At 43.8% G+C, this 9,911-nt stretch overlaps 1 protein-coding gene across 1 annotated transcript in view; it reads left to right on the top strand.

Moving 5' to 3' along the window:
* LOC117649897 (RNA polymerase II degradation factor 1-like) overlaps positions 1-9,708 on the top strand; it is a 10,550-nt gene extending 842 nt beyond the window's left edge. The window contains exons 3-8 of the mRNA XM_034393081.1: positions 1,731-2,077; positions 3,903-4,715; positions 6,566-6,768; positions 8,410-8,451; positions 9,239-9,505; positions 9,649-9,708. Coding sequence (XP_034248972.1) covers positions 1,731-2,077; positions 3,903-4,715; positions 6,566-6,768; positions 8,410-8,451; positions 9,239-9,505; positions 9,649-9,708 — 1,732 coding nt within the window. The remainder of the gene's footprint in view (positions 1-1,730; positions 2,078-3,902; positions 4,716-6,565; positions 6,769-8,409; positions 8,452-9,238; positions 9,506-9,648) is intronic.
* Positions 9,709-9,911: the final 203 nt, after the last annotated feature.

Raw genomic sequence — 9,911 nt, 5'->3', positions numbered from 1 at the left:
CCCTAACTATCACTGGACAAAGTAAAAGCAACTTATGCCACGTGGTTGCATCGTAAAGGGGTCACGCTTCGAGGCCTCAACGGTACTTCGATGGTGATTCATACCTGGGCAGCCTCAGACAGAAACTTCCTTGAACTCAAAATAAAAGATTTGCCTGTTTTCGGTGCACCCTATATTTCAGACGCCCTCCAAAACTATACCTGAGCACCGATCACATCCGCTTCGATTGTTCAAGGACCCTCTACCTGAAGCGAAAGAGGGGCCATCACTCAAAAAAATTTCAATACAAAATTCTGTAACATGGTTACGCAGTAATTTCCACTACAAATGTTACAGAATTTTGTATCAGCACTGATACAAAATTTTGTATCACGCGTTACGGTAAACTGTTTCCCGGTTACAGAATTCTGCAACGCAAAAATCAGAAAAATTTGTCGTTTTATAAACAAAATTTGAACCTCAATGATCGTTTATTCCTACACATTCGCTCCGTCGCTCCTGTACTCCCGAACACCCGCAGAAACCGAACTGCGTTCTCCGGAACCGAACCCCGGTCCCCCGGATTGCCAGCTCGGCATGCTACCGCTTGCGCCACAGCGCCGTATGGGGAGGCACGCCTCAGACTGTCGATGACACCGAGCGGGCACGCGGCATGCCCAGGTAGTGGTGGGAAACGAGCCCTGCGGCGCGACAGTTAGAGTTCCTGGCCCGAATCTTCTAAAGTACCATGCCCCACGTTAGGACTTTTCGCCCGATCAACTGTGATGTTAAAATTAAGCTCGTAATTTAACTTTAAATTTGCGTTATTAATTTTTGCATCAGACGATATGTAAACTTGTAACGATATGTTACGGTTTTCTGAATCAGTTACAGTTATTTGCATAAAGATCGCATTTTTACATGGAAATATGTCACTGATTGTGAATATTGAAACGAAAAGTACAGAATTTTGTATCAGTTTTAGAATTTTGAAGCACTGATTCGTAAATTCGTAACATTCTTGACGTGATACAGAATTTAGGATCAAGGATACAAATTTTTGTATCCGACTGACGTGTAACAGAATTTTGTATCAAGATCGTTACAAAATCCTATATTATTTTTTAGAGTGATACTCAGATTTTCCTCTGCTCCCTCCACTTAAATTAATAAACGCATTTGTTACGAATCGCCCCTGTTACAAATCGCCCCATACTCCCTTATGACGTTTTTACGGTCTTACATTTCAGTATTACCCTTTTTCGGTCGTACATTTTAGTAAAACCGTTATAGGGGTCAAAAGTCTGACCTTTCTATTTTCAGTGTTCTCTGCCAATCATACGCGCAGTAAAGTTTTGGCGTATTGTAGTGGTTTAGCAAAGCGATTACAGATACCAGGTTATAGGGCTTAGAGTCAAACTTCTGTTTTGAAAACGAACATTAAAGAACCAGCTTTTTATTTGGAAACCCCACTTAACTTTTTATTTATTGAGAAGAGATTTTATTAAAGCCTGAAATCAGTTAAAATTTTGGTGTTACAGACGAGTCTTTCCCCTTAAGGGAGGGAGGGGAAGGGGAGGATAATATTCCCGAAATGCCTGATAGTAGGCAACCATCATCACATTCCCCTTTAGGTAGGCAAAATATATACAATCGCGCTCCCTGTCGGAGGCTCCCTAAACCGCGCTTGTCTTCCTCCACATACTTCGTGTTTCCGGATTAATCACGACTGCCAACACCCCTTTCGGCAGGTTTCAGAAGTCCGTTGATACAACCCCTCGCTTGTGGTGCCGATCCTGCAACAACCCCGCCACGGAGGCGTGCGTGGACGACGGAGGCCATGCCGTCGTCACCTGCAAGAAGGCGAGGCTGGACGACGCGGGGCCGCTCCTGGAGGAGCTGGACCTCAGCGAGGCCGCCCTGGACCGAATCGCGGAGCTGGTGTCCATCCCCAAGATTGAGGAGGCGGCCGAGGACCTGCGCCACCAGCTGCAGCGGACGAAGGCGTCTCTGCACGCGGCGAGGGAGCGCCTGCTGGCGGCGCGGGAGGCCGACGACGCGGCCTGGGGGCAGGCCAAGCAGGGCGCGGCGATGGCCGGTAAGCACGTTTTTGGAAGACATTGCGTGAGAGGTACCGAAATCGACGGATGTAGTTCGTGGCCTCCAATGTGAGGTTGAGGCGTAAGTGTAAAAACAGCTAAAACCGAAGTTAGCCCGGGATGATTTGTAAGAAAATAACCCTACGATTTTTTAAAAAGAAGTTGAGGGTGAATAGATCGTGAAAAGTCTATCTTGTCTAGTTCTAACGAAATAAAGAAGTTCTGCGCTAATTTTGCCCACCCTGAAGGGATTCTGCGCAACAGTTTTGGTCTGATTAATGTAGGGTTTTTCTCGGAGGTTCCTTAGTTCAAAGTTGTGAAGCGAAATTGAACTTAGTCCATAGTTTGGAATGAAAAGAAAATTTAAGTTAACATGACTTAAAATACGTTTAACATGTGAAGTGGGAAGGTCTTCTCTACCCTTCGAATTCCTTTTAAAATGGGTTGTTTCGTAACTCTGATAAAACATTCTTATCAAAGTAATTAAAAAATTGCTCCGGCTTTTTTGGCTTAATCTGTTGCACAGATTCCCTTTGACAGACACTAAGGTCCGAATTTGCTTATCAATGATCCACTGTTCGTGAACTGCTAGATGGATGCTAGACGGCTACTGAGGGATTTTGTGTTTCTTTTGCGTTCTGACTGCAAAGGCAGATCCCCCTATGTCCTGAAGTCAGGAATTTTCACCCGCACTTCACCTAGAGTTCCAGGAACGTGACATCACGTTGAAATGATTGTGACAAAATGTCATGTTTCTTGAGCGTTGTATCACATTCTTTCGGACGTGAAGCAGCCATGAACTACGTAGCTTACTCACATTCAAACGAATGTGACACAATGCTCAAACGAACGTGGCATTTTGTCACAATCATTTCAACGTGATGTCACGTTCCTGGAATGAGAGCGTAATGATAAATCAGATACTGACTAGCTTCTTTACACAGACCTAGACATGGGCTACTTGTTATCATGACTGGAAGCGACCAGACGCCTCCTTTTAGACGAAAATAATAAAAGTTAGAAATATTGTGTTAAATGTTATTTTTAACTTTAAATATTTTCGTCCAGAAGAACGCGTCCCCGTTTCCAGGAATGATAACGAAAATAACCCATGGCCATACCTTATTGAAGAACTTCGTCACATCAATTTTATTTTCAACGTTTTCGGAATATGATCGAAAATGCTCGAAAACGTGGAAGTATTATTTGTTAAGTTACGGACCCCTGCCGAAGACCCCATTTCTCATTAGTATTTACATCATAGAAGATTACATTAAGTTTCACTTGTTTCTCGCTATGCTCTCAAATCTTTCTAACGCAGTAACGAAAAGTTTTAATTTAAAAGGGATTTTGAGAACAGATTCAATTAGGACGTCAAAACTTGTCGTTATTAGTGCACAACAACAGTAAGGTAACAATTCTTTAAACTTTGTTTGTGCTGTCTTATGCCAGATAACTTTCATCCATTCACCTTCAACTTCAAATAATCATACTTGCAACCTTAGTACAGGATTCGTTTCACCCTGCAAACATGTCTAGTAAATACTCCCGTACAAATGCATGCTTGCAAGTACATGTGTGGCCAGGTACATACTCACTTACAAATGCATGGTAGGCGCCGTATCACTCCATGCTTAGCATAGGCATTTGTAAGTATGTTCTTGCCAAGCATGCATTTGTAAGTGTGTACTGATTAGACAGCCAGTTAGGTTCGTAGTATATATAACTCAAATTGTGTTTAATAGAGCATTTCCAGCTGTTTTTTTTTTTTTCACCAACGCCTCTCAACGTATAGTACCCTGACTTGGATGCCCTGTCCCGTAGGACTATCCCGACTTGCCAACGACCTGGTGGCCGTCCTGAGCAACCCCTCCGCCTCGTGCACGTTGAGCCTGCGTTGCGGCGACGCGGCGTGGAGTGGCGACGTGAGGCCCGCCGAGGACGCTGCAGCCAGGCTGGTGTTGTGCCGACTGCTGTGCGGTCTGCAGCAGCGGGTGAAGCAAGAACCCGAAGAGTTGGTGTCGCCGCAACGGCAGCCACGTGGGCCTGGAGTGGAACAACAGGGAAGACACGTACCGCTGCAAGAGCCGCCGCAACAGGACAGACCCCAGCAGGAATTTCAGGAGCCTCTGGAGAAACCACGGCAGCAGGAGGAGCCTCATCAAGAAAATCAGGTGCCTCTGGAGGAACCACGGCAACAGGAGAAGCCTCACCAAGCAAATCAGGTGCCTCTGGAGAAACCATGGCAACAGGAGGAGCCTCATCAAGAAAATCAGGTGCCTCTGGAGAAACCACGGCAACAAGAGAAGCCTCACCAAGAAAATCAGGTGCCTCTGGAGAAACCACGGCAACAAGAGAAGCCTCAACAAGAAAATCAGGTGCCTCTGGAGAAACCACGTCAGCAGGAGAAGCCTCACCAAGAAAATCAGGTGCCTCTGGAGAAACCACGGCAACAGGAGGAGCCTCACCAAGAAAATCAGGTGCCTCTGGAGAAACCACGGCAACGGGAGAAGCCTCACCAAGAAAATCAGGTGCCTCTGGAAAAACCACGGCAACAAGAGAAGCCTCACCAAGAAAATCAAGTGTCTCTTGAGAAACCACGGCAACAGGACAGAGCCCTAGATCTGACTGGCAGTGGTAAGTCAGTACTGCATTGCATGATTGTGAATGTCCGCGCGCCGGGGAGTTGCCTAAATTTCGGCCCATTTCGTCTCCTTTGCGATGGGTCCTATGAATAAAGACCGATGTCTTTTGGGTAGCTCGAACAAAGACCGATCTCCATTTCGGCCGTCTCTGCATTCTCCGCTTCTTTATCTTGTGGTTCTCGCAACAGACATCCAACTCAAGAAATAGTTTGCAGGTTTTGTGTCAAACATATTAGAGAATGATATTCTAAAACTGATCTGTGTGAAATTAGAACGTAGAGATTAGAGATTGTTCTGAGACTTCAAAATGACCGCGTTGAGAGGTAAGGAAATGGAGATCGGTCTTTGTTCGAGCGACCCAAAGGATATCGGTCTTTGTTCATAGGACGGCCGTTGCTTGGTCTTTTTTGGCGTATCGTGTGGTTCCAACGACGCAGCTCCACCTTTTTTTTACACTGCCCTGTCAAGACTGCTGAATCAAACGCACGGGTCCGTAATGTCCTTCACTTGCACGTGTCGACCTGTCGTAGTCGTGTACTACACACTAAATTCTTGTGGACTTCTTATGCATATTTATGCATGGACAGATACGTGCGTAAGGTGTGCTTAATATTCTACACACCCTACGTACGTATCTGCGCATGCGTAATGCACAAGAAGCGCATAACTATGCATCTAAAAAGTGCACATGAGATCAGCACTGTCAGAAAAAAAGTCCGTAAATTTACGGAGAAAGTTACTTTTATTTTGGGAATGGAGGCTCCGTAAATTTTCCATATTTTTACGGAGATTTTCCGTATTTTTACGGAGATAAACCGCATTTTTGCAGAAATAAACGCATTTTAACGGTTTACTTCCCTCCTTCCACCTTCGATGTTAATGCAAACAGTTTCCTTTGAGACGAAAGTGATATTCTCCAAAACTGTTCGAGGATCCGCTTGACCACATGCCATTAGGATCGGATAAATAAACGGAAACCCAAAGGCGAGGTCGCTTTAGGGAAGGCGTACTCTTGGAACACCTAATCAGTTGGTCACCCAACCCATCGATAACGTGAATTAGTCTTTTTTTTTTTATAAGTAAGGCTTCTATTTCATTTATATACATAATTCCATATTTTTACGGAGAAAATCCATAATTAAAAAAACGGAGATCTCCGTTAAAAAAAAAATGGACAGTCTCCGTTAAATTTCCGTATTTTTACGGAGTTTTCTGACAGTGAGGGTGTAGCTTACAAGCGTCGACCTGTCGTAGTCATGTACTGGCTTACAAGCGTCGACCACACCGCGCTCTACGCCTAGAAGCGTAGGGCAGGCACACACTATCAGCACGTTACTGCCTTTTCCCTCATTAATTACGTATCCGTATAAAGAGCAATATACGTCGTAGTATTTTCTAAGAAAGTATGTCTAATTTCCTTTGTAAAATTATGTACAAAACAGAATTCTCACTACATTATTTAATATTTCCTATGTAGTTCTTTAAAAAGGGAAAGTACGTATTATAGTTGATCAGGTTACTTGCAGAGTACTGACAAAAATGAGCAAAAAGTCAATAATGTGCCGAGAGTGCAGCTTGTTCAGCGATCCAAAACCATTGATTTTTCATGCTTCCAGTGTGGTGGACAATTATTAAAGCGCGTACCCCAATACGCTACCAACCTGTTTATGAACACCTTTAAGTACCTCTGCAGTACTTCGATGAAACATTTTTTTTTTCGGACGAATAACATAAGATTAAGGAGGCACGTCACACTTTGTGCCCAGATTTTTATCCACATCCATTTCCGAATGTTTTTGAACCTAAAAAACGGGTTTAAATGGGCCTTTTCTCTGTGCATAGATGATGTACGGAATTTCATTACGAAAGAGTCGCGCGGCAAGGACGGTGCTGCTCCTGGACCCACCACCGTCGCCCCCCAGCAGCAACCTAGCACTGCGCCCGTGAAGCGCAACCCCAACAAGTGCAAACGCCCGGCGTTAGATCTGGACTCGCCCCGCTCCTCGGCTCGCATCAGTCGCCGTGGACTGTCGCAGGCTCCGTCGGTAAGTTGAACACCGTCAAGCGTCTAGGCCTAAAGCATTTCCGACTAAAATGTTCACTCTCAGTCTCGTACTGACCTTTTATCTCTTGCCATAAAGTTTTTTGTGCAAACGTAATATGTACTATTTCCTCTTTAGCTGTGCGCCACTATTTTCTTCATTTTATAGTGTATTTAGTCCATTAAACCTGACATATTGACATTTGCCGTGTACTTTTCAATTTCTACATGATCTATTGACAATTTTATCTTACAACGATCATAACTGTGCATAGTTAAGGAGAAAATAGCACATTTTATGTTTGCTCAATGTCGACGCCCGCACACACTAAATTCTTATGGACTTTTTTATGCATAGTTATGCATGCACAGATACGTCCATATGTTATGTATAATATTATGCATACCTTATGGACGTTTCTGCGCATGCGTAACTATGCATAAAAAATGCGTCCTTATGCATTTAAAAAGTCCATAAGAATTTAGAGTGTATTACGCGGTATTACGCTGTATTACACTGTTAAAAAAAGTGCTGTAAATTAACAGCACTTATGCTGTTAAGTTTGATAGCAGCACGACTTGTTTTATTACAAGCATGTTGTAGCCCTCGGTGCTGTTTTCTGACAGTTCGATTGTAATAAAACAATACTTCTTTGGAGTCTTCGATGAAGTCTTCGATACATTTGTGTTGATTTCATCGTGCTGTTATTAAACAAGACACTTGTAACCTGACCAAAAAATATGTTTTCAGATTGCAAAAGGCTGTTTCTAAACATGAAACCTGTTCAACGACAACACAACTATTTTGAATGACGATTACATTGTTGTTACTTGACAAGGAAATTGTTATGAAACAAAAGTGCTGTTTCTGGATGGGTTTCCCGTTCAGACACAAAACAATACGGTTGTTTTATAACAGCATTACTGTGTGATTGTGTTGTAATATTACAGTGGATTTTTAACGGTGTACGGGGATATTACACGTGTATTACAGCATTAAAATGCCAAAATTTGGCACATTTTGCCCCAAAATGGTATTACAATTACGTGTATTACGCGTAATACACGGTTTTTGTGTACAGGGTATTACACGAGTGTCCCCTCGTGTACACCGTTGCCACCCCCTGGTCTGTCACTTGCAAGTGAGTGACACCAATGAATGTCACACACTTTGCACCGGTCGCGTGGGATCCACCGAAGCCTCGTCAAAAAATGTGGGACAGACCGTGCATCATACTATGAGCTGCACTCTCAGACTTTACTTGACTTGTTTCTTTTGTTAAAGAGATTTTTACGCATCAATAAGAAGTACTGTTTCCTCAGTGTAAGATTTTGTTCGTTATATTTGACTTTAAAGTCAATTTGCTATTGACTAAGAGTCAATACGCAATTGACTTCAAAAATAGTCAATAATTTATGACAATTTAGTCTTAATAGTGAACAATATTGTACATGGTTACAAAGGAAATACTACATGTTATGCTTAAAAAACGTAAGCAAGGGACCAAAAGTCAATAATAGAGAGAAAAAAGTCAATACGAGTCTGAGGGTGCATCTTAGTTGGGCCGAAACCAACCGAAGCATCGGTTGGACCAACTTATTGTTTTTTCCGTGTACCTCACCCAAAATTAAGCCTTACTTTTAGGTGAGGTGTATTCGTTACTACGGCCTGCACTGTGGCAAAAAGGTACGTAAAATTCTGTTAATTTTTTTGCCAGGATTCTCCGTAGCCCTCTTATCAATATTCTCCCTAGGCTCTTACAGTATTCTCCGTAGGGCCGTACAGTCTTCTCCGTAGGACCTGGAAGGCTGTATAGTCCTGGTGGCAACGCTGTACACGTATGCTGACGCCATGTTCGACCCCCCCTTAAATCATGGTTCTTTTCAAGGAGATTCTCTCTGAACCCAGCATAGGAATCGAATGAAACTTGAGTGCGGCATCAAGTTAAGGGGTCATATTAAAGTAATGATTAAACGAGAGCACACTTACGATCAAATCACTCCTCGTAACCGCATCGCGAAAACAAGAGAAATATTGTGTTTTGTTACAATCGCTACAAGAAAAGTGTCTACTTATATTTTCAAAACGTTAATCTTGGAAAGTTTTTGAGTTTGTGAGTTGAAACCTGGCTTAAACACTTCCTCAATTCATATATTATCGTAATAACAAAACAGCTTGGCTCTAATGGACTTAGTACTTTGGATCTCGTCGAAGTAAACTAATGTGCTAGGGGGGGCCGAACATGGCGTCAAGAAAGATGCAGGGCGTTGCCCCCCTGGTCCTACGGAGATCACGGTAAGGTCCTACGGAAAATACTGTGCGGTCCTACGGAAAATATTGTAAGAGCCTACGGAGAATACTGACAAGGGGGCTACGGAGAATTGCCACAACCTGTTAACAGAATTTTCCGTCGCTTTTTGCCACAGTGTGGTTGGCTGTTTCGTTCTCAGAGGTCGCCATTGTCTTTGCACAGATCACTCCCAATGAAATATCGCTTGAGGAGATGGCGTCCAGGATAAAGGTAGGGTCAAGGGTGGCCAGAGGAAAGAACTGGGAGAGAACACGCGAGGTCGACGGCAAGCCTCCGGGGCCCGGTACCGTACTTGCCCGGAAGTACCGTTCCAGCAACGGACCTTTCGTGGAGGTCAAGTGGGACCGCGACCCTACGAAGAGTGTCCGGCGCTATGCCATGGAGCGGAGTGGGAACTCCAGCCTCCGACTGCTCTCTGCCACTCCGCTGGTGAGTTGTATACACAAGTACAATACATATACATTATGTACATAGTGCAATACAAGTACTCAATTGTGTACATAGTACACTCCACCTGGAGCCAACATGCATGCACACTCCAGTTTGGCATGTACTTTCCAATTACATTCCAGGTGCGCATACCTGCAAGTACACTGCTGCTCGGTCTAGCACGCAAAGATAGGGAGCTTTAGCAACAGTGTACCTTACCTGAAAGGTATGCACCACCCTGGCGTGTACTTGGTAAGAACACGCCAACCTTGAGTGTACATGCCAGGTTGTAGTGTACATGCATGTTGGCTCCAGGTGGAGTGTACTATGTACACAATTGAGTTTGTAGAGTAAGTGGCTGAGTTGTGAGGGAGCAACTTCCCTCATTCATTGTTTAAAATTTGGA

This window comes from Thrips palmi, unplaced genomic scaffold (genome assembly GCF_012932325.1).
Source record: "Thrips palmi isolate BJ-2018 unplaced genomic scaffold, TpBJ-2018v1 HiC_scaffold_4, whole genome shotgun sequence".
Lineage (NCBI taxonomy): Eukaryota > Metazoa > Arthropoda > Insecta > Thysanoptera > Thripidae > Thrips > Thrips palmi.
Note: the sequence above shows the minus strand (reverse complement) of the source record. Positions and strands in the feature narration are given on the sequence as shown.